This window comes from Anser cygnoides, chromosome 2 (genome assembly GCF_040182565.1).
Source record: "Anser cygnoides isolate HZ-2024a breed goose chromosome 2, Taihu_goose_T2T_genome, whole genome shotgun sequence".
Lineage (NCBI taxonomy): Eukaryota > Metazoa > Chordata > Aves > Anseriformes > Anatidae > Anser > Anser cygnoides.
Genome location: NC_089874.1, coordinates 41,591,320 through 41,615,085, shown reverse-complemented (window position 1 = coordinate 41,615,085; position 23,766 = coordinate 41,591,320). Strand labels below are relative to the sequence as shown.

The following is a 23,766-nucleotide window of genomic DNA, read 5'->3' as shown; positions in this document are numbered from 1 at the left end:
GCCAAAGCCACATCAACACAGACCTGAGGAACCTACTGCAGGAAAAAAAAAAAAAAAAGAATGAAAGGAGACAAATGGACAAGAATAGACAAAAAGAATGGAAGGAGAAAGTGCTATTTAATAAAGAAAAAAAATAGTTCTGTAGTATTTTTGAAAAATCAGGAGTCTATAGTAAGCTTCCATTTGGGAACACAGGTTGTTTAGCGATTTGTTGGAGGTTGGCACTTGATTTTCTATTTTTTTTTCCATGATTTTGCTTTAAGCACTTCCACAACCCACGATTTGCAGATGCTATGCTTGAATTGATCGCGTCCGTATCTTAGAAGTGTAGCAACACGTCTTCAAATTTGAGAGGGCAGCCAAAAGTAATGGCCCCGTGCCTGTATAAAAAGCATGGAGAGGGTGTTACAAGCTGAAAAAAAAAAAACCACAGTGTGGCACCACCTGATGTCAAAACGTTACGCTTTGCACCAATTCTATAGTTTTGAGGGCCGGCCGGGTGCCTCACCCCCGTGGCTGGCAGTCGGGGAGGAGCTGCCGTAACCCCAGGGAACCCCACAGGTCCCCCACAGCCCGCGCGGCGCCTTTAAGCCCCCCCCCCACCAGCGGGGCGCTGGGCAGGGCCTGAGGGCAGCGCCCTCACCGCCCCGCCGCGCATGCGCGCTGCCTCCGAGTTGGGGGGGGGGGGGCGACCGCGGGGGCGTCGCGATGGCGGCCGCGGTGGGCCGCTCTTCCTCGGCGGGCTCCGCCGCCGTGAGCGAGCTGTGCCAGAACGGCCGCGACACCTTCCTGGAGGCCTCGCGGCTGCTGCTGGCCTACGCGGACAACATCCTGCGGTGAGCCGGGGGCTGCGGGGGGGGGGGGGGGGTACGGGACGGCGCGGGGGGCGTTCCGGGGCGTCCCGGTTGTTTTGGGGGTGTTTGGGGACAAAACCACCAAAAGGAGGTGCTGGGCTGGGGTTTGTTTATATATGGGTGTTATATGGGTATTGTATGCGGCTATAAGTGCCTGCGTTGGCCCTGAGTGCGCAAACACTTAAGCGTCTAAAACCTGAGTATATTTAACCAGTCATATTCCTTACTTCGTTTCCTGTTCCTTTCCTCGTCGTCCGACTTGCCAACGTTAGTGTCAAGAGTTAATTCTAGCCGGGTTTCTGCGAGGGGCATCTCCGCGGTATGTGCGCCCGGTTGACCTTGGTGTCGCCTGTGGGCACCTCAGGATGTACGGGCAGCCTCTCGGTCTGTACCTGGTTTGCCTACTGCTTGTAAAAGCTGCGCTGTCGGAAGCGGAGACGCCACAACGGGTCCTGGGATGACGCATCGTAAAGAAGCGAAAGAAGAAGGTTTACAGGAGTTGGAAGATAAGAGGGGAACTGCGAGGAAGCCCAGCAGATCTCCAGGAAGCAGAGAGACCACGCTAGTTTCACCCCAGCACCAGGAAGTGTAGCATGGCCTCTGCGGTGGGCCTGAGACCATCCAGCATCAAGCGGAGTGCAGTTACGGTGCTACAGGGAGGGTGGGCCTGAGGTTGACTTGAAGCGCCACTGCAGACTGAGTGCTGCTGGATGCAACTGCGAAATACATGTTTATAAACTTCAGGTGCAAACCGAAGTTTGCAACCAACTTATAACTCTCAAAATTCAATGCAGAAGGGCATGAATTAAGTTTTAAGCTTAAGATACCTTTCATATGCTGCCTAAATGTTGTAAATGAAACTGTACTTAAAAAAATTCTCATGAACGACTAATGCTGCATAATGCAGTTACCCAGCTTCTTAGTGTTTACTTAGTTTGTATACATAATTAAAACTTTCAATTTCTTCAGGAATCCTTACGAAGAAAAATATAGATTAATTCGGATTGGAAATCCAGCATTTTCCACGAGACTGTTGCCTGTCAGAGGAGCAGTTGAATGTTTGTTTGAAATGGGATTTCAAGAGGTGAGTATAAACTAGTTATTTCAGATGTTTTAATTGGTTTACACGCTAAAATTGAAAATTGGATACCTTCTTTTATCTCAGTTGCAAGGCACTAGTTTTCAAGCCAATTGCTATTTTCTTAGTTTAATTTCAAGCCTTGTTCACAAATACCAGTGGTTAACCAACAGAAAACTTTGGTGAGGCTACTTCAGAAATCCTGATGGAGTGAGAGCTAAACCGATCTGTGTAAGATTGGTTTTCAGCTGCTCAGGTACCCTCCTAGTTCACTTAATTGTCAGATATATATACATGGTGGGAATTGAAAGGAAAACCCCCTATTTTAGATACAACCTACTATTACATGGACAACAAGCTGCACCCTCAGGCTGTAGTTTCCACATTATAAACTTACCTACCGAAACTGTCATCTGGATGAAAAAAACAATCCTGCTTTTCTGCTGCTTGTTCCCATCACCAACAGGGCTTATCTAACAGTGAGACTGAAAGTACTTCTTTTGTTATTTTAAGGAGACTAATTTTTAGCCAATTCACAGTGCGTATGCACAAGTACTAGCGTTGTCATGACAGCAGTGGAGGGCAACAGACTACTGAAGTAGTGGCAGGGTGGGACTTAGACAGTTATAACTGAAATAGTTATGAAACTACGTCCTAAAATAGTCTCAAGTGAATCTTGATTCTGTTGCTTCATAAAACATGTATTTCAAAGATTGCTTCGCGTGCTAAAATAGTCCCCATCTTGGTATATTTTAACTCCAAAGCTTGTTGAGCTAGAAGCAGCCTTTGTAATTACAGCAGTGTTGGGGTGAAAAACCAGCTCTCAATTAATGGTGCAAAGATACTGCTCTAGCTTTGCTTTATTTTGTCTGCATGCATATGTAACCATGGCATGAAACTGACGTTGTTTAGTTCTGGCTGTTGTGAGACCTCTGCCTTCTGTTCTGGTGAAGTCAATTATTTGTCTTAAAGTTAAATAAATAAATAAATGTATGCTGAAAGAGATGGTGACTGCAGAGTAGAGAACTGGGTCTGTGGATTTATTCCTATGCTGATGCTCAGGAGATGGCTTTTAATGATGTGTTTTAGTCAAGAGGTAGTCCATGGAGCTAGTGAAGCACTCAAGCAGCAATAACATAGGCATTTTAAACGTGTCATAAAGTGCTTCTCCTACTTCTGTCCAATCTTTAAGAGCATCTTGGCTCAGGCTTCTTGTTATTGTGCCGGTTGAGGCTAAAGTTCAAAAACTTCTGTTAACTGTGTGTTCTGTTTAATTGTGATAGCTAAAAATGTTCACTCGCTTGTCTGCATAGTAAGCTAAATGACTTAATTAAAAAAAAAGGACTCTTCTGGATTGGTACATTCCATTCAATCTTGTAATCATAAGAATCATTGAAGTACTACATCTGCAGTGGCAGGTGACCTAAGGTAATGGTGCAGATAAACACATTACTTGGTTTAATAAATAGAAGTGCTATAGCATTGGAAACCGAAAGTTTTAAACTATGAATGTTTCAGGGTATTTATGTTTTTAGTAACACATTTCTTCATGTTAAGTGCATTGCAACTGATTCCGTCCTAATTACTGATCTTCTGTTATTGCATTGTCACCGGTAATCATGTTGCAATCAAAGATAGGAGCCCAAAAATCAAGCAGATATAAATAAGAATATTTCTAATCTGAAAACTTATAAAAACTAAAAGATGCCAGCGTAGAAGACAATTACAGTGGATGCCGTTCTAGGGGCTTCTCTGAACATTGGCTATCCTCCTGTGTTGCCTAGCGTTTCACTGCTGTCCTGTAAGAACTGAGCATTTGTTTTTCATTTCGGTTGCTGCTGCTGCTTGCTCTGCTAAACAATAATTGTGTTGTTCATGGTGTGACTTTGCAAAATAAGTTGCTTACAAAAGTATGTTATTATGAGAGCTTTTCCTCTAGACTGACTGTAGGTAGTTATCTAATAGCTTCTGCTGTGAGGGACCTACAAGTTTTTGATGTAAGGAACCTAATCTGAACGCCAAATCCTGCCAAACCTTAGCGTGCTAACTTCCAGTTACTGATACAGCTGTTAGCATTAGCAAACACAAACCAGTGACTAGATTAGACCTATGTTAAATGCTGAATTAATTTGTCTGAATTTCAGGGGGAAACTCACCTGATTTTCCCTAAGGAAGCATCAATTGAGCAGCTGCGTAAAATCAGAGATCTAATTGCTGGAGAGAGGAGTAGCAGACTGAATGAGTCGAATCAGATCCATAGACCAGGACCCTCTGAAGCTGTAGCCAGCACTCAGACAGCTGCGCATCAGCCTTCAAGACCTGCTGACCCTGTTCGTGCCCCTGCCCAGCACCAGCTGGAAACATCACTTGTGCAATCTCTCGAAATGGTAATTACTGCCTAAAAGCTTTGTAGGAACACTAATTCTGAATATAATGATTGAAGAAGTCAGCTGTTGGAACGGATTGCTCAGGTTGTGTGGTCTCCAAACTCAGAACTTTTCAAGATCTGACTAGATAAAGCCCTGAGCAATTTGGTCTGACCTTCTAGCTAACTCTGCACTGAGCAGAGGACTAGATTAGTGGCATTTTGTTATTTTTGAATGTTTTCTTCAGTCTCTATCCAACTTCAACTTGAAACACGCTATAAATAGAATATTAGCAAGAGATTTTGTTGAAGATGTCCACAGATATGTGTCTTATTGAGCAGGGTGTGACAAAAAAAAAAAAAACAAAATGAAAACATTTTGTATTGGAAGGGAGTAATGTGGGAGAGCACAGAGGCAGGGGGAAGGAAGCTAAGACAAGGTTGTATGCTGTGTTTGGTAGTTGTCTTGTGCTCCAGTTCTTTTGTTGGCTATCAGACTAATATGTTTATAATTGCTGATGTCTCAATTCATGCGTTATGACCTGTGTGCATAGCCTGTGAGGGCTCTTTATTCATGCACAACTGTTTTGAGAGACAGTAATTTGGCCAGGCAAAGACAAATATATAGTTAGTTAAGATGTGTCTCCCTTGTGCAAGAGATTGAGATGAAGCTCGTGGCCAAGAGAAAGAGGGAGGGGCAGAGTCCCCATTTCATCTGATGTTACTTGGCCTGATGGGAGAAGACTCTTAGGACCTCATATTACTTTGGAAAGCGAAGCAGCTGTACTGTTTGATAGAAGATTGAAGGATTCTTTGGCTTAACCCTAAAGAGTTTTCTCCTTTACAACCATTGTGACTTTGGTCTTATTTGGGTGCAAGATGGATCCTTCCAGAAGCTTACTTCTTATACATCCTTCAGCCGACTTTGTCTCTTTTTAAATGGTATGAGCAATATGTTGTTGGACGTTGAACCGTCATGCTGTTTCTTCTCAATACCTATTCAAGATCAGAGGCAGAGAAATGGCACAGCATGGGTTCAAGTGAATAGATACAATGACTGGGTTTATTTCAGTATTGGTTTGTCTGCTTACTGCATGTTACTGTTTCAGCCACTTCTGCGTGGTGGTTGGAAGTGACGGTGAAACTTCACTTGCTGAAGTACTGGTCCATACGTTCCTCTAGGCTTCTTGAGATTCAACATGGGTGATGAGACCAAACTTACACAGTTTAGAAGCAGCTCTATTAGAACTCTGTATTTCTGTTGATCTCTTCAGGGAGTTACACTAACAGCTCTCTGAATCTGTTAAATTCGGTCTGTATAGTCTGTTGATTAGAAGGAAGTCCATAAAGGACCTTCTGACTGTGACTTGGCCATTTTGTGTGCACAGGAATAGGTGTTTGTTTTTCAGTAAGCAGTATTATTTTTGTATGCACTGCTCTCAGATGTCAGAGAGATTTAGCACGGTTTTTATAGTGTGAGCAGTTTTATTTCTTGCAAGTGTGTTGCACCTATGATTCATGGGGGTCTTGCTAAGCAAAGGCAAAAATAGATTACTTGAGCCAGCACAGGAATATTCCTAAATAGCACTGTTCTAGGGGTCTAACCTGTTATTTTTCTTTGTCTTTGGCTCTCTTGCATTTGTTACTGTAAGACATTCTTGACTTTAGGAAAAAGCTCTAGCTAGTTATTACTGTAGTGGATGGATTGTGATCCCTTCCTGGATGATACGGTGATTAAGAGGAGGAGAGAGATGTTAGTTAACCAGGCTAAAGACTGAAGCATGATCTATTGCTAGAGAAAAGGAAATTCAGCAGTATCACAGCTTCTTCCCTGTGTATGTCAGATTCTTGATTTTTAAAGTCTCATTTAGTTTCTGTGTTATCCCCCTTTAAAGGGAACTAAGTAGCTTGTTAACTACTTAGTAACTTAGCTAGCTAACTTTTTAGGTATGTTGCACTTGAAGATACACTCAGGCACATGCCACTAAGTGACACTTAGGATAACAGACTGAAGAAGCCCAGGTCATGTATTTTGATTTCTAGTGAAATAAGGTCACAGGGCTCTGTGTTCAAAACTTGATCAGAGTTGATCTGAGAGGAAGTAGAAATAGACGAGCAGTGTTCATGAATAATAGAGTCCTGTGAACTGGTTCATGTGGTGTAGCACTGTCCAGGAAATTGAATGAATTACAGATTCTTTTGTAGATTTCAGGTGGAAGGTATCCAGAAGGAGAAAAAAGAATCAGGGGTTAAAAATAAAAAGTCAAACTTTGTTAGCAGAGGTGTCTTTTAAAATTCCTCTTCTCCCTGAATCATTACGCTTTTTTATTAAGGATACTATTCAGAGTGCTCGGAGATGACAAGTTGGCTTTATGGCTTGGGTGGTGGTGTTTGTTGCAATTTTTGATATCTTTTCAAATTTATGCTGTTAAAAAGTAAATAATATAACTTGTGAGTATGGAATTGTGACTGATGAGCTAAAATAGGGGGGCTTGGTTCTTCTGGTTTAAGATGGAAGTTTGTAAGCCATTTTATGACTGAAAATCCTTTTGCAGGCTGCAAATATCTTGAAAGCACTTCAAAGCAACTTTGAGCATGTGTTAGTATATGAGGATCCTTCTCTTCAGCAGAAAGCACTAGCTTCAATTCCCCTCCAGCAATTGAAAGGGAAGGCTCAGAAGAAGTTAGCACAAGCTACAAGACTGGACAAAGGTAACATCACCAAGTTGCAATGTGTATGAAACTAGAAATATCCTTTCAAACATTTGGGTGACACACCTACTGTGCTTCAGGGGTATGGATTTGGTCAGATGTCTGCAAGTTCCAAATGCTGTTTCTGAGATAGAAATGCCATCTTACTCATCGCTGATTTTCAAATTTTGTATTTTTCGCTTCTCGTTTTTTTTCTCTTTTTAAAATTATTTAATTTTTCTATTTCATTTGTGCCTATCCATCCATCCATTACTTGCTTTCATGTACAAATTCAGAATTCTTTATTTCCAAATTAGCAGCAAACAGCGGTAGGGAGACAAACTGAGTGAGCGTTTATTGTTATAATCCTTACATCTAGAGTGAAATAACTACAAGAGGGAAGGGAGCTAGTTTTTTCTTTATTGTCATTGTTTTGAAGTTGTCAGAGTTTAGTTTTCCTGTCAGTACTACAATTCCAAATTCAGAAAAAAATGCAAAATGTCATTTTTCTTTTTTTAAAATGATGTTTTTAGAGAGATTTCTGCATATGACCTTTCCAAAGCACAACTTCATACAAAGAATCGTTGTTCTTGCAAATGCTTAAATGAATAACATTGTTCAAATGCAGCCCTTTTGGAGCAAGAATTGAAGCATAAGCATAAATCTTAGGCACTGATGCTACAAATATGTTTTTTTTAATAAATACAAATTTCTTCTGAATGTACTAAGACTTTGTCCATAGAAAATACGTTATTTCTAACTAAGAGCTTTAGATTATTTCATCAATATAGTGAAATTATACAAGATTTATTTTTTATTTTTTAAATAGGATTCCAAAGCCATATTTAGATTTAAAAAAAGAATCCTTTTTCTTGTGAATCTTTGACAGAATATTTTGGAACAATTCAGCTTGCTTGATAGGGATGTTGTTGATTACAAACCAAAAATAAGCTGCTCTTATAATTTTTCTAAATGACTGTGATGTCTCATACAGCCATACTAACCTGTAATTGCACCTTTGGCATGAGTGAACTTTGAGAATGAATTTCATAGTAATTTTTCTTTTTTCATAAAGCTACACTAGGGAGTAGTACACCACATAAGCAAGTACAAAGCATTCTCATCCAGCACCCTACTACAATGCAATAGTAAAAAGACTTAGCAGTAAGAACTAAAAATGATTTAAACTCTTTAAAAAATAAATAAAAAGGACAAATGTACGTCTTAGACCCTGCTTCAATTCTCTTGTGCACCCTGGTGCCAAAGCAAGGAAGGAAGGAGGGTGATGTTTACAGATGCTTCTTCCCAAGCCATCGAGCTGATCAATTCAAAATGGCTTCCAGGGCTTAATCTAGATGCAGAGTAGAAAATCACTGGGTTGTGACAGTTTGAAAGCATTTTTAAGAGCTTTATAGAGATGTTCCTTTGGAAATGGACTATGTATGAAATATATGGCTAATTAGCCCTTTCAGTGTCTTTGGTTTGTTACTATATTAAGGCTGTCACCTGTGGGAACAACTGTTTGATGCTAAGTGACACTTGTTCTTCTCTAGGATTTTTCCTACCAGGCATCATAGGAGTTTGGCTCATAAAGACTGTGTTAGGAAAATTATTTGAGCAGAATAAAAATTTTTTGACTGTTTTCCTGTACCACTTTCCATTAGAAAGATGGCTTGTGCAGTTGAAAATAGCTGCATGTTACAGCCAGCTGTTTTCTGTTCAAATAGATCACGTTTGTCATTCTTTCCATGCGATGTTTGCACGCAGGGCCTATTTTACAAACCAGAAGAAGAATATTCATAAGATACCAGTTACATTTTCATAGACAGACTCTGGTTTATGTGTTGCTGTCCAAGAAAAGAACATAGCCAGTGCTCAGAATCTTCTCATTCTGTTCTTGTCAGGAAGTTCAAATGCGCAAGCATGTTCATTTTATATGCAGTAACACTTTGTCAGAATGTTTCAGCACAGACGTTTTGCACATACAATACATTAAAATTTCCGTTGTTATGTAATTATAAGTCAGTCTGAAGTCTCAGGTTTTCTTGCTTTGATTAACAGATTATCTTCTCTAATGCTTTTCGTATTCTTGGCAATGTGTGTTTAATAGTTAGGGGCCCTTAGTCTTCCATACCAGACAAAACTTTAGAGGATGTGAATTGAGCTCTAGATGAATGAAATATACATCTTCATCTATTCCTTCTTCACCATCCCGAAGAAGAAGCTAGTGCACAGATCTAGTCAAACTTCCTTTTAAACAATTTTTTTGTCTTCATATTTTCATAAGTCAGACCTGTCTGCATTGTGACTATAAGCAAACTGCAGTCATAATAACTGGGTATTAAATACTGATGATTGCAGTGTGGCCTGGATGGTGGAGTTAATAGGAAGACTTACTTTATGAATCTGAGGACTCTTCCTCAGATCACTGTGGGCATTGGAGCAGAATGTACATTTAAAGACTCTAAGGAGTTAGAAGGGATGGATCTCTTTTAGAAGACTGGATTTAATAATTTGTTAGGTAAAGTGAGGTTATTTCTAGATGGTGGAATAGCAACAGTATAACATGTATACCTGTTGTGAACATAGGTCAAAAGGTCAGAAGAGTCTAGTGTGTACTAATGTGGTAGAATCAGAATAGAAAAATAGTGATGTCCTGTGTCACCTTGAGTGAGCTGACAAACCTATTATTTGCTGAAGTTATAAACAAACTCATCTTTGTTTACATAGCATTTGTACATTTTCTTCAGTATTTAAGCTGGATAGACTGCTACTGGTGTCTGATTATTTGAGACTATGAAATAAAAGCAACTGTTACTCATAGTTTAGTAGCAAAGAATGAGAGAAGAATGTTTAGGAGCAAAAAAATAATTTGTATACTATCTCTTCCGTAGTCCTAGAAGAATATGAGGGGAATGAGGGAAGTTCACCTGGCTTCACTGTATATCTAACTTGTTTTTCTGAGAATTTCCTAATTCTTACTCCAGCTGTAGTGTTCAGCAGTGCAGTTTTTTTTTTTGTTGTTGTTATTTAAATATAGTTTGCCATTACTCAGTCTTCAGAACTTAGATTTTTCATTCTGGTGGTTTTTAATCAACATATGAACCTTCATTTTATGAGATTTTTAAAATATAATAAGGCCCCAGGAGACAGTGATCTAGGTAGATACTGAAAAGTTAGCTGAATTATTGTTTTGCTATTTGATCTAACTGTGTGTTGTGTAAATTTTACAGGTGTGCATGTGAATGAAGACGACTTCTTGTTGTTGGAGCTCTTGAACTGGTTTAAGAATGACTTTTTTCATTGGGTAAATAGTCTTCCTTGCAGCAGGTGTGGTGGGCAAACAGAACATAAAAGTGACAAGCTGACACCGACTGATGATGATCTAAGGTGGAATGCTAGTCGAGTGGAAAATCATTACTGTAACCAGTGTCAGTTCTGTAATAGATTCCCAAGGTGAGCATACAAAGATTTGCTTTGTTTTTTTCTTGTCTTTCACGAAACAGCTATACATTTGTGCATTTTGTTCACAGGTCTTGTTACATGAAAGATTAGAGAGGCCTTTTTAAGCAACATGATAGGATGATTGATGAAACAGCAATCTATCTTTAAGATTAGATAGATAGGCAATCATGACGTAAAGATTTTGAAAAGTGAAATGTGTTTTGTGTTATTCTGTTTTTTTTTCACCTCTAGGTATAGTAATCCTGAGAAACTTCTGGAAACCAGATGTGGACGCTGTGGCGAGTGGGCTAACTGTTTTACACTGTGCTGCAGAGCTGTAGGGTTTGAAGCCAGATATGTCTGGGACTGTACAGGTAACAGTATTACAGAATGTACTAATACAAATTATTCAAAATGAGGTTATAAATTTTATGGTTCTAAGGTTATATTAGCCTATAGGCACCATGTAAAGCTATGCAGTCCAGCTAACAAAGAAATATAAATTCTGTTTCTTCTCATGCCTGAGAGATGAAATACAGTTCTGCAACTAAGGTTAGATGCCTGACTTCAGTGATAATCTTTTGTTAAATCAAAGGGAACATGATCCTAAGATAGTGTTCTGCGTTATTAGTAGAGAGAATCTATCCCTATAATTCATTGTTCACTTTCCACCTTTCTTATGTAGATCATGTATGGACTGAAGTATATTCTTCATCTCAGAAAAGGTGGCTTCACTGTGATCCCTGTGAAAATGCCTGTGATAAACCTCTTCTCTATGAAACTGGGTGGGGAAAGAAGCTCTCCTACATAATTGCGTTCTCCAAAGATGAGGTAGGAATAGTGATGCTTTTTTTAAAAACAAACAAAAAAAACAAGCTTACCCTGAGGCAAATGTGTGAAGTAACGTGATTCCCAGAATTATTAGGGGAAAAAACGTACTTTTATTAGCTAGCTTCTTTATTTTAAGCCAGACATATGGGAATTTTGTTTGCTTTATTTTCTTCTTCAACTTGTGCTTGAGGTTGTTGATGTCACCTGGAGATACAGCTGTAAACATAAAGAAGTACTCACTAGAAGGACAGCGCTTAGTGAAGCTACACTACGTGAAAAAATTAACACACTCAATAGAAAGGTATGTAGCTTTTCTTAAATAGGCTTCTTTAAGTGAAACATAAGCGTTTTCCTTGAATGTGAAGTTTTTGAACAAAGGAATGTGTTTTGTAACCTCATGGAAATGTCTCTGCTTTATGGAAAGTAAAATGTTGCTAATTGTAAGGAACTCATTTTGCACATGGTACTTAAGCAAGGTAGTTAAGAGTTGTTCACAGTGTTGAACTTATCTCAAATAAGATAAAGAATGGTATGTTATCTCATACGTTTCAGGAATGTATGTGTCTGTACATAAAATACATATTGATACATATTGTGTGTATGTTTGTTTATTTTTTTCCTTAACAGATTTTAAGTACATCTAATCATCAGCAGACATGGTGATAAACCACAACTGCTTTGTAACTACATGGACTGTTTAAAGGCAGTTGTAATCAATAATGCTATAACTTGGAAAGCAAATTAGGCCTACATTTCCTGTTAACTACAAATACTATTGTTTCCATTACCTCTTTTTTTTTACAGGGTCTAGAAAGTTGTGAGGGGGGGAATGATTCACAGGTTCTTTCCTAGACTTTCAAAAAGTGTTGATAACATCAGTAGAATTTTGGCTCAGAGCCACATATACCAATCATTAATGTACCCAAACCAGCACATGGAGCCATTTGCACCTGTATGTTACAGTCACAGAACCTGAGTGCACTTAGTATCTCTGCTAAACTTTTTTCCTCCCTTCTTATTGCAGGATAAACTTTTCTTGACTCAATATACTAGAATCCCACAAAACACTGAACCACCCTTACAGTTCAATTTGTGTCCCCACTTCCTTCCAGGGCTAATTTCTCTGCACAGAAACATTAGTTCCTGTGACAGAGTAAAGCTGATTGCTTAATAAACACATTATTCCTTTTTAGAGACCTGCTGGCTTGAGGGTTATAGTCACATGCTGTGAAGAGTTGAGCTGGACTCATGATTTCAAGCCCTGGCTTTAAAACTTTCATCAGTAATGAAAAATCAGTCACATGCAGAGTAGAGCACAGACAAGGCTGACCACAAATTAACAAAACAAAATGAAGTGAAGGATCAGAAATTCAAGTTGAGGAACATGTGCACTTTGTGAAGGGTTGTAGGCATTTAGTGAAGTCCTCTGATCGTTGAACCCTTGCTGCTACAAAACTGATCTGAGGGTCTTTTAATTCTGGTCAACCGGAGATAGCAGTCAGTCACCAGCTTCTTCTCCACCACTTGAAGAAAACCTTGGAAATGGGGTGCTGGTTCAAGACTGAGCATTAGCTGATACTACTGATAGAGACTTAGGAGGAAGAAAATTAAAAATACAGTGGCAGTATTGATGGAATGAGGAAAAGAATGTACAAATGACTCATGGGCTGATTTGCCTGACCACCTCCTTATATCAGTGATGTTGCTGTAAGATCGTGCTCTGTTTCACTTACAGAAGCATAGAGAACTCCAGTAAAAATGTGTTGCCATCTCCAACAGATGGTGCTGCATGATGGTCTGATTCTTACTTCTATCCACCTTCTTTATAGGTGCAGCTCATGAGCTGACATGAGCACTTTTCAAACAAGAAAGAACAGGTGCTCTGGTAATTTTTTAAAGGAAATTTTCATTAAAAGCTAAGTACAAGGAAGAAAGCTATACATGTGCTTCCCAAACACCCCTGGGTTTCTCTACATATGGAAAATCCCAGACCTTTCTTCTCTATCCTGCATGCTTTCCCTACTCCTTTCAAGTATTATTAAGTCTGCCTTCTGGATCTAATAGAACGCCTTTGTCAATCTCTTTTAATGGTGTCTTATTTTGATAAATTACCCTCCCTTTCTCCAAGCTGAGTGATACTCATTCTCCTTCTCCTGCCATACTTTCTTTTGCCCAGTAGCTGTTCAGGATATGTGTGACAGGGTTAATTTAAGTAGTGTCTGTAAGTAACTGCTCTTAGTCTCTATTCTTTTGTCCGTTATAGTTGAAATTGGGTTTCCAGGGACTAGAGGTCATTTGCAATCAGATTGCTTGAAGAACAGTTTTTGTTTCTGACTTTTGTCCTAGTCCAAGGGCCTTTCCTGAAGTTCGTACTACGGAGACAATGCAGTGGGAATCAAAGGGCCATTACAAAACGGCTGGTTGAGGATCTCCAGGGGCTATTCAGTAGCATCTGCTGTCAGTGGATGACTAAGGCTGCTCACTGATAGAAACATCAGTATGTTTTATAGCAGGTTTCCATTACTCTAGGTCTCCATTGCATTTCCTTCACTGCAGCCTATTCAGCAGATAATTGATGTAGGTTGAGGCCAACATCTAACTTTCCCTTTTCCAGTCATCAGCTAGAGCATGGTTCTTCACTTGGAGGGACTAGTCTCAGTATCTCTTGATGCAGAACCCCAACACAGCATCTTTCAATTCAGTTCCTCTAAGTTACAGCTGAAGAGAAGCACAGTATACAGTACACATTATCACCTTTGCTGTGATGTCAGTGAAGACAATCTATGAGGTTGATATTTTGCTTTCCTGTGTAAAGAGCAGCTGCTCTGATTGTTATTTCTCTGCGTGTCTCTATGTTTAGTGGCTAAGCGGAGACAACACACCAATTTAAAGGATGTTGTATGCCTGTCACCCTTAAATGGAAAAGGGACACAGGTAGTTTAATCTATTCAATGCATGATTTTGCTTCTCAGAATTACTGTGTGTTTTATTTGGGTCAGGCACTCCTGAATGGGTGTGTAGCCAGCCTGCTGATCACCTAACACCTGCTGTCATTCTGTACTACCCTATCACACCTTGACTACAACACTCTTCTTTGCCTACTTTGTATGGGCACTGCCAGGCACTAGTCCGTTATACATCAACTAACATATAGAAAGAGAAGGGAGACCTCGTAGCTTTCCACTGCCTTCGTTGGAAGGTGATGGTGGGGCAGGGAAACAAATGATTTTATTTGATCCAGAACCGGATCTATTTTGTTTGTAACTGTGAATGATTATTGCTACGGTCGGGTCAGGTCTTAAAAGGAGAACTAATAAATCAGAGATAAAACTGCAGCCATCTTGGGGTGATTGATGTGAGATGAACCAGCATCCATGTTAATGGTTTGACTTTCAGTTTCAGTCCTCAAGTTATCTGTTGCTTACCCAGCAGTGGGTCCACTTAAATTGCAGGTTATCAGTGAGTCTCCCAAAAGCATGGAGTTCTTATAGAAATGCGAACAGCATATGATGCAGAAATTATTTTAAAGCTGCAGTTCACAACCCCTCTTCCTTCCTATTCCCTCTGTCTGCCAAAGAAAGGCAGAGTCTGGGCATGCATGTAGAGCACAATGCCTTAAGAAGAAACAAAAGCAGGAAGTTTAAGCCATGACAGTGTATAATGGAGTTCTTGTAATCCATTTCAGAGCACCAGTGCTACTGACAACAATGTCATTTACAGGAAATTTAGTAACAGGTTTTCCGAGCGTGTTCACTGTTGATCTCTGCAGAGTCAAGGCGTTACACATCTTAGCTTACTGCTGGCACTTATATGCAAGAGTGGGTTGGGAGGTGTGAGGGGAGGGAGCAGTGACATGAATTTGCATACTTGTACACTACAGTTGAGAAACTCCCTAATTTCTTGTGTAATACATAAAAGGCCTGTCTTTGGAAACACTCCTTTTGTGCAAAACCTCTCTGTTCTTCTGACAGCTTTTTCAGATACTGTTACAACAGATGCAAAGCAAGGGCAACTAGTTCTCAGTGTGGCATCACCAATATCAGTGGTGATAACCTCTGACACTGGGATTCCCTTCCTCAAAGTGGCCCAAAGAGGATTGTAGAGTGGAATTAATAACTTGGGGTAAGCAATATCAAAATTCCTCTGAGCTGGAGTACATCTGTAGAGCTGCCTATGGATACCCAGGTGCCTAGGCAAGTGTCAGGTCCAGGAAGGCCTGGTATTTCATAGGGAAGTGCTGGAGTCACTGCTCATCATTCATTAGTGCAGTTGTATTTCCTCCTTGTTATGTTAGAATTGCTAATTGGCAACTGGAATTCATGCGACTGAAGTTATTTCTCATCATATCTCCATATCTACTTTCCTTTATCCAGTTCTACATTGCTTTCTGGAACAAAGGCCCTTCCAATGCCTGTTTTCTGATCCCTAGTAGCAAAAATTTCTGGGCTCAGGACTGCTTTTGACATGACTGGAATATTTATTGGCCAGAAGTTTTAGGTCTTAATGGGCTGAGTGTGCATGCCTTGTCTCATCACAAAAGTGGAAAAGAAAAGCCATGTACATACCCAGTCTTGAACTTAACTTTCCATCCCTGTACAGGTGTACCCTACAAAGCTCAGGAAAAAGGCTTTACCAATTATCTCTGTATATTTGATGTGAAATTGTGGAGACTAAACCCCAGCCTGCTAATGATTTTTTTTAATGTATATAAAAACATACCCCTAGTTTTATTCATGTGCCCAAAGAGCGTGTCATGTAATTTTTTTCTTCTCCTCTAAGGTTTGCTTAATTTACCTGGAAGTATGACTTTTTTCCCCTCAGTTTTCTGGTATCTGCAAAAATAGGAGTGTCATAGTTTATCTATGATAGAATCAGTCACTGTGAATTAATTCTTTCAGGGACCAACTAAATCTTTTGTTTGGATTTAATCACAAAACCAAGACTGCTGCCAGCCATATCACTCTACCTTAGAGAAGAAAAGTTTGACCCAATAATTATGTTTGCTTACTTTTTCCCCAGATAATATCAAGAACAGCTAAGGTACAGAATACATATGAATAACTAAAAAATATGCTATGGAAGTATTTTACCATCCAAGCAAATGCAAACATAGCACAAGCCTTATTTTAAAATAAATCCACACAGTTAGTGCATGAAAATTCACAGAAAAAGCACCTAAACACCACTGTCAAATAACTGTACAGTTATGACTGATTTATATTTGCACATGTGGAATAAAATTAATTTTTCTAACAGTCATTCTAAACTTTAAATGTTACTGTTTTTTCTTTTTTTTTCCTGCTGATGTCAGTCTAGAGCAGAATTAAAAATAGTGTTTTTTTTCTGAACTTTTTACTTTTTTTCTTAAATGTGTTTTCAGAGACAACGATCCTTGGCAGAAAGCAGAAAAGGAGAGCTCTTGCAAAGAACAATCGTGGAGCTTGTTGAGTTCATTTCTCCTAAACCACCTAAACCAGGAGAATTTGGTGGAAGGACATCAGGTTCAATGGCTTGGCGAGTAGCCAGAGGTGAAGCTGGTTCAGAGGTATTTAAGTTTTCCACTGGTGACCATCCTAGAGGTAGCTAACTCTAGAGGTTCTGTGACTATGGTCTGCAGAGGAACGAGTCAGTGGTGTAGGTAGACTGAAGATTTTGTTCAAACAATGAAACTTGGAAAAGCGTTAGGTGCCAGTTTGTGAGTTCGGTAGAGGCACACAAGAAAGTTTTGAGGACTTACTGTAGTTTATTGATTCAAAAAATGTTTGACAGTAACTGAATCCCATGAAAGTGTGTTTTGCACTTAAAAGTTGATTTAAAAATATTTTTTTTCCTTTCGATTACTTATGATGTAACAACTAGGAAGTTTTAAGGCAGTTCAAAGCTGTTAGGAAAACTTTTTAAATTGTGTACTCGTATTACTAGGTTCTCTTGGTTAAAGCCTAGAAGAAGGTTTTGACCAGCTATTTTTGTTAATAAAACAATGCAGGAACAATTAAGATTGTGTGAACGGAACACGCTCTTAAATAAGGCCAAATGGTTTTCTTATCAATGTTTTTGACTATTTCAGAATGCAAGACTTTATTTTGAATTCTTTTATGATAAGATAGTTTCCCAGAACTTCAGACATTTTTAGCTTGAGCTGGTATGTAAAGATGTGACTTAAACCATCACTCACTACATTGATTTTGTAGTGATCCTGTCATCTGGAATGATTGTCAACCCTAAATAGAAGTGGTTAGGTGAGATTAATGGGTTTCATAACATTAAGTTTCAGAAACTAAGAATTTCAGTTCTCTATAGCTTGGAAGATTTGATTATTTTTTTTTTTGCTGAAACTCATAAGAACAATGAAAAATCTTTTATAAATAAGTAATTAAAAAGTAATCCTGTGAAGTTACAAAGTTTGTGGCTTACCTTTTTTTTGAAGTTGATTCTGATTTTGAAGCTATTATATATAAGCCACCTGTATATAGACTTACACACAGGCTTACATTTGGTATTCAAAATATCCATTTACCTGTTATTATACAAGAATTAGAAATACACTCGGCATATAAGATTTCTATTCCTAACGTGTTAATCTCTTTCCTTAAATTTACTTATTTTATGTTGTCTAATGATTTGCTTCTAAAACTAATTATGTGAAAAATTAAAACATAAAAGTATTGTTCCTCTCTTTAAAAGGTGCAAGTCTATTGTCAGAAAGTAGTTTATTTTTTTTCAGAAATGCTTTTTTTCTGTGACCTCTTTAAAAATTAAGGTGTTTTTTATTTTTATTTTCAAATTTTATTTTCCCAATTGGCAGCAAAACTGAATTGGGAAATCATGGTACATTGATTAAAAGTAACATAGTCTTACCGAAATTCATTGGGGATTGAACGTGCTGGTTTTTTTGCCTTTTTCAGAAGAGAAAAGAAGTAATTTTTGTTCCCTCTGAAAAAGAGAAGACATCTAAACTCTTCCACCTCATCTACAATATAGTAGAAGATAGTTATATACGGATTTCCAATAATAATGAAAAAATAACTGGCTGGGAAGCTGGTGTTTGGAAGGCAGAGTCTATTTGGAGAAAGGTTGAAACAGATTGGAAAATGGTAAGGGTAACATTTATTAGAAGTGTTAAATCTACCATACAAGTATGATAATGTGAGTAAAATAGAAAATTCTTGCCCATGTGTGACATCAAAACCTCTCTTGGTGCCCATACAATTTAGCTGATGTTAGTAAATGTTACTGTTAAGCTTCAGAGAAGGTTGCCAGATGATTTAAGAAATTGGGAATAATTTTAGCTCGCCTTTCAGAAAGGTAGAATCCCTGCTAGAGCACCAAATTTTAAAAACTGTTTTCCTTAATATGCTTTTGGGCAAACTTAGGATGCATTGCTGTTTTATTGAAAAGCAATCCTTCTCTCCAAAAAAGTTTTTTTTTTTGGCTTAGGAGAATAGCTTTGTAGTGTGTATTATATCTCTTTGATGCACAGCCAAAGGAAGAAATTGTCATCCTAAACATTATGGTTCCATCTGCAAGAAGGCAAAAAAACTGTCAGTTAGCCAGATTATTGTGTACCCTGCCCAGACTCCTTCCCATCTGTCAGGACACTGAGCAGCAGAAGAATCATATGCTCTAAATCTAGGAAGAAGAGAATTGATGCCTGTAGGATGGGAAAGGGTCATTTACTAGCAAACAGCTTTTCCAGCGACAGCTCCCAACTGTGGAACTGAGCATTCCTGTCAGGGACTAGAGCATGTTATTGCTCTGTTACACTGTCATCCTACTAGCCTGAAAGGTCTCTGGCCAAACATTCATACAGCTTAAGCAACGTTTTTCTTCCCACTAATGAAAAATGGATCAAGTGTATAATTCTCTTCTGACATTTTCTGTTCTGGGTCTATACATAAATGACTTGCAAAATGCTATAGGAGAATAACTTAGGTTATTATCCCAAAAGAGAAGAAAAAAATAGAGAATAATATAAAAGATGTTACAGAAGAGTAGATTAATAGGAAAAGAAGGCAACAAAAACTCAGAAGAAGGGACATCTGTTTTCTGCCTCCCTAAGATCTGCTAAAAATCTGGTAGCACATTATATCTTCAGATCTCCAATGATCAGTCATCCTCACTTTTGTAAGAAACATCATCTTTGCAGTGAAACCAATTATAAGTCTTCTGTTCTGCTCAGCTCTACTAATCAGAAAAAACGGAGGAACTGGTCTATAAGACCAGACAGAAAGACTTCTTACCCTTGTATTCAAGAGCTCCTCAGTCTTTCTGGATAAAGGATGAGAGAATGGCCTTGAAAAAATAGGAGCTCTATATATCTAGGTATATCTCAGCCTTGTGGGTTAGAATATTAGTTCTACAGGAATGGCATCCTGTAGAATGGTTTTGTATGAATCTAAAATGATTTTTTTCTTGTGAGTTGTTAGTATTATGGGAGGTAGTCGAGGGAAAGGTTGCTTGGGGTTTGCACATTGGTGTTTTTTTGTTTGTTTGCTTTAACTTCTCAAGTACATCTAGTAGGTACAAATTTGGAGTTTGATTCAGCGGCAGTCCAAGAAATTCACCAACCAAAGGAGCCTTCATAAAATATTTTGTTTATCATTTAGTGTGTGATGAATGGAAAGTACATGTAAAAAGATAACTGTAGGTATTAGCCTAGGAGTAACAGAAAAGTGCCTGTTGTGTTTTATGTCTTTGCCATGTCATTGCAAAATGATTGAGATGGCATGTATCAATTGATCATCATAGTCAATCCGGTAGTAGCAAGATTACCTAGAGGTAGTTTGGCATCTAGTCCTCAAACAAGCAGACCACAATAGGTGGTGATAACATCGTAAGATCTGATATCCGTTGGTTTTAAAAGCTTGTCTTCTAGAAGGCTTCCTCCAATGGAAGAGAATTTGAATGAGATGATTTTTTTTCTGAATTCACGCTTTTTTCCAATTATGCTGGAAAAACACTATTCAGGTGTAAAAGTTAGAGGAGAGTCAAAAAAGACACAAATGGGAACTTGTCAGTTTCTGATTAAATGCTCGGATACTACAATGGAAGATGAACCAGGCTAACGTGTTGGTTTTTATCCCTAACGCCTATGTTTAATGCATCTCATCCAAATAGTAATGAATGGGGAGTTTTGACACCCTTACAAAAAAATGATGGTTCAGTGAGTTCTGATCAAGGAAAATCTCATGCTAAAAGTAGTTGAAGTACTTAAATACATGTGTGGAGATAAGCACTTTCATGAGCAGTAAGATTATATTCACATGAAAGCAGGTTATGTTGTTACATTTCCATACGTAATCTTCAGGTGTAACACCTCACACCTTTAGCACTTTCCAACTTTCTTATGCATGAGAATTAACACTTTTGTGCCTGGTGCATAGTAAAATGAAAATTCTGATTTATTGTCTGGGAATGATATTTCTATATTAAGGTGAGATCTTAGTAAAACATATTACCGTGCTTTATTATCATCTCATTCAGAGTTTTTATTTCCAGTTTTAATATCTAAAGAGCTGCCTAAATTCACTCAGCGTGACATTAATCACAAGTCTGGACATGTCAGAATTTTGGTGACAGTTTTCGTTACTATGGATTCCAAAAGGATTGTGGCTGGTTTGAGTCTTTAACCTGCAATGTTCATTATACGAATCAGATTTGAAAGTAGCCTTATGTTGAAAGTACTGCATATTACAAAAATCTTATAAGGATTCATAGTAACCCTTCAATGAATGTTGACTTATGAGCCTGACTCTTCAGCCACGTGATATTCAAAACATATTTAATGCTGGACACATTAAATTATGCAAATCTCTAACAGCTCAAATAATATCAATACAGGATGTATATATGCATAGCATGTATGATTTACCTTAATCAAGACATGAAGTTCTAGGAGTGGTGTGCAGTCAGGAGCCACATCTGAAGAATCTAAATTACTCATTACAGTTTTCTTCATCAGCAATACTGAGCAACAAAAATTAAACTGAGGGTGGGGGCCTGTAGATTTATATAAAAGCCAGAAGTCTGCTTTTTTAAAATAATAAGCGTAGATATTTTCATGGGCCAAACTTCAATGAGCATGTTGAAATAGATTAGTGGAGTCCCTAGTGAAGGGCTGTGAATCATGTACGATTCCATAACCGTGGAATAGATTTAGGGGTTCAGAATGAGTGTATACAAAAGTGTGCTACAAACAGTTTTAAATGTTCAGAGGCTTAATAAAGAATGGAAGTATGCTATCTTAAGATATAATATCCTTATTACAGTGATTAATCAGATGTGTGTTAATCATCACAGTTTTTTGACATAATGTCTGTGTCTTATTTCCACTTAGGTTTATTTAGCCAGAAAAGAGGGGTCATCCTCTGCTTCCATCAGCTGGAAGTTTGAATGCAAGTCAGCTGGTCTAAAAATAGAAAACGTTTCAATTAGGACAAGCAGTCAGACATTTCAAAGTGGAAGAATAAAGTGGAGAGTTTACTCTCCCACAACAGAAATTGCTCTCTTAGGAGGTAAGTGTGGAATTATATTATGCAGCACAAGTGTAATTGCAAATAAATAGTTTATATAGGAAGAGCACTGGGCAGATATTAATAATTACACACAATGCACATTGAGTTTTCTAACTCAGTCTTCAGCAAGGTCAAGAAAATACTGTGTATTTAATCAAAATTGGTATTAAAAACTGGTACAAAACCCAAGTTGAGTAGTATACAGAACCCTACCTGCAACGCAGAAGAATTAGCAAAAACACAGAGGATAAAAGATATCTGTGTGTTTTACCAGGAAGGACAGATGTTTGTGTATGTGGTAGCTTCAGTCTTGCCTAAGTCCTCTGAACATGAACAATAAACAAGTAATAACAAAAAATTGCCACTATTTTTTTTTCTGCTGCTGATAGATTAATGTGAGTAGTTATGACTCAGACCCTTAAACATTCATTAGAAGTTACCCTTTTTTATAAGCATCCTAACATTATATGCTGTCTGGAGCAGTGTTTTTTTTAATAGTTTATCTTTTTCTTCCAATAGATAAAAATCTTTGCTCCTACTCAGATTTTTGTGGTGCAACAGAAGTTACATTGGAAGCAATTCTAAACGGAGGGGATGGTGAAACTGCATGGCAACACACACAGCTGTTCAGGGAAAGCTTAACAGGATGTGGAGAAAATTGCTTGGAGATAATTATAAAACTACTGACCTCTGAGAGCCTGAAATAAAGAGTGAAATAAATCATCTTTGGATTCCTTGAAGACACTATGTCATGGATACAACATGAAGACTTGGTTGGCAGTCCCCGCTTGTCCTGTTGGCAGCTTATTTCCTGTTTCAATCCATCAGTTTAGCCAACTTGAAACTGCAGAAGTGTTGAATAGGTAAACATCACAATGAAAACCTTCTTCATTTTTAAAACACCAAAATTAAGGGATTGAATCATTAAAGTAATACCCTTTGCTTAAACTTTGAAGAAAGGAAAGCAGATTTTAGAAACCAAAACATGATTGTAGGAGTACAGAGCAATTTTAATTTGAAGTTTTGAGGTTGTCTTGCTGATTTATTTTTTTTTAATAACCCAAGTCTTGGAAAAATGGTTTGAATTCCATTTTCTGGTTGCAACAGACATTGTGATGATTTTAAAATATTTTAAAGAGTAATAGAAGCCTTAGACATTTTAAAAGAAAAATCTGATTTTATGTAATAACCAGAAAAGCTGAAGTAAGAGAAATATTGAAGCAATCTTAAAATAATATTGTTATATATCTAAGTATTAAACTTGTTTTAATACCTAGAAATGTTTGGACATATGATTATGCTAGGAAAATAAACTAATTTTGAAAGAAATATTCATTATGTACCTAAAATTTTGTCATGGCTTGTGATATGAAATTTAGATTTGAAAATGAATAAGAGCATCAGAATCTTTTTATATGCAAAAAAAATATTCATTATACATATTCTTTTATAATATAAATTCAAATTTATGCACCTTTTTACAGATTTATGAAGTGTATAGGTTGAAATTTTTTTTAGCTATTGTCTTGAGGTGCTTTTAATACTGTTCTCAAATTTGATGCACAAGCGTGTACAATTTTTCTGTTCCTTTATGCAATGTTTAAATTTACTTGCATTGGATATAATAAAACTGCCACCCAGGAGATATCAGATGTAGCAATGCTGTGAATAAATTATGGGATGAATGTTCAGGTTAGACAGTCTTTATTAGAGAATTTGAGGAAGGCTATGTCTGGATTGTACAGGAAATTTTCTATTGTAGGACTATAATGCAAAGTTTGGCTATAGTTTCATTTGAACATAAGTGAATATTAGGGATGATGTTCCTAAGGCCAGGGATTTTTAAGGCTTTTTTTTCTTCCCCCTGCTTTTTCTTTTGACCTTTCCAATCACTGTACTGACTTGAAATGATTGTCAAAAATCATTTGCGTTGAAATAAGTGTTTGCTGACTTTTCAACAAATTAAGTAAGTATTAGACTGTTGGGTTT

At 37.9% G+C, this 23,766-nt stretch overlaps 1 protein-coding gene and 1 long non-coding RNA gene across 4 annotated transcripts; one reads left to right on the top strand and one right to left on the bottom strand.

The window, feature by feature from the left end:
• Positions 1 to 98: 98 nt before the first annotated feature.
• On the bottom strand, positions 99 to 1,221 carry LOC125184278 (uncharacterized). Its single transcript, XR_007168036.2, has 2 exons — positions 1,082 to 1,221; positions 99 to 380 (listed from the first exon to the last, which is right to left on the bottom strand). It is a non-coding gene; the product is annotated as an uncharacterized lncRNA (long non-coding RNA).
• On the top strand, positions 661 to 23,422 carry NGLY1 (N-glycanase 1). 3 transcript variants are annotated; one of them, XM_066991916.1, is made up of 12 exons: positions 662 to 836; positions 1,824 to 1,938; positions 4,077 to 4,319; positions 6,853 to 7,009; positions 10,222 to 10,444; positions 10,685 to 10,806; positions 11,118 to 11,263; positions 11,454 to 11,564; positions 16,644 to 16,808; positions 18,169 to 18,357; positions 21,600 to 21,777; positions 22,297 to 23,422. In XM_066991916.1, the coding sequence occupies exons 1-12, from the start codon at positions 709 to 711 to the stop codon at positions 22,482 to 22,484; spliced, it is 1,965 nt and encodes a 654-aa protein (XP_066848017.1). In that variant the 5' UTR covers positions 662 to 708; the 3' UTR covers positions 22,485 to 23,422. The 3 variants fall into 3 exon arrangements, with proteins under 3 accessions (XP_066848018.1, XP_066848017.1, XP_013027469.2); XM_013172015.3 differs by lacking the exon at positions 662 to 836 and adding an exon at positions 910 to 1,495; XM_066991917.1 differs by lacking the exon at positions 11,454 to 11,564 and having other exon boundaries at positions 661 to 836.
• Positions 23,423 to 23,766: the final 344 nt, after the last annotated feature.

Coding starts and splice junctions, on each gene's coding strand:
- NGLY1 (XM_066991916.1), top strand. CDS start 709: ATGGCGGCCGCGGTGGGCCGCTCTTCCTCGGCGGGCTCCGCCGCCGTG. Junction 1,939..4,076: donor TTGAAATGGGATTTCAAGAG/GTGAGTATAAAC, acceptor TCTGAATTTCAG/GGGGAAACTCACCTGATTTT. Junction 7,010..10,221: donor AGCTACAAGACTGGACAAAG/GTAACATCACCA, acceptor TAAATTTTACAG/GTGTGCATGTGAATGAAGAC.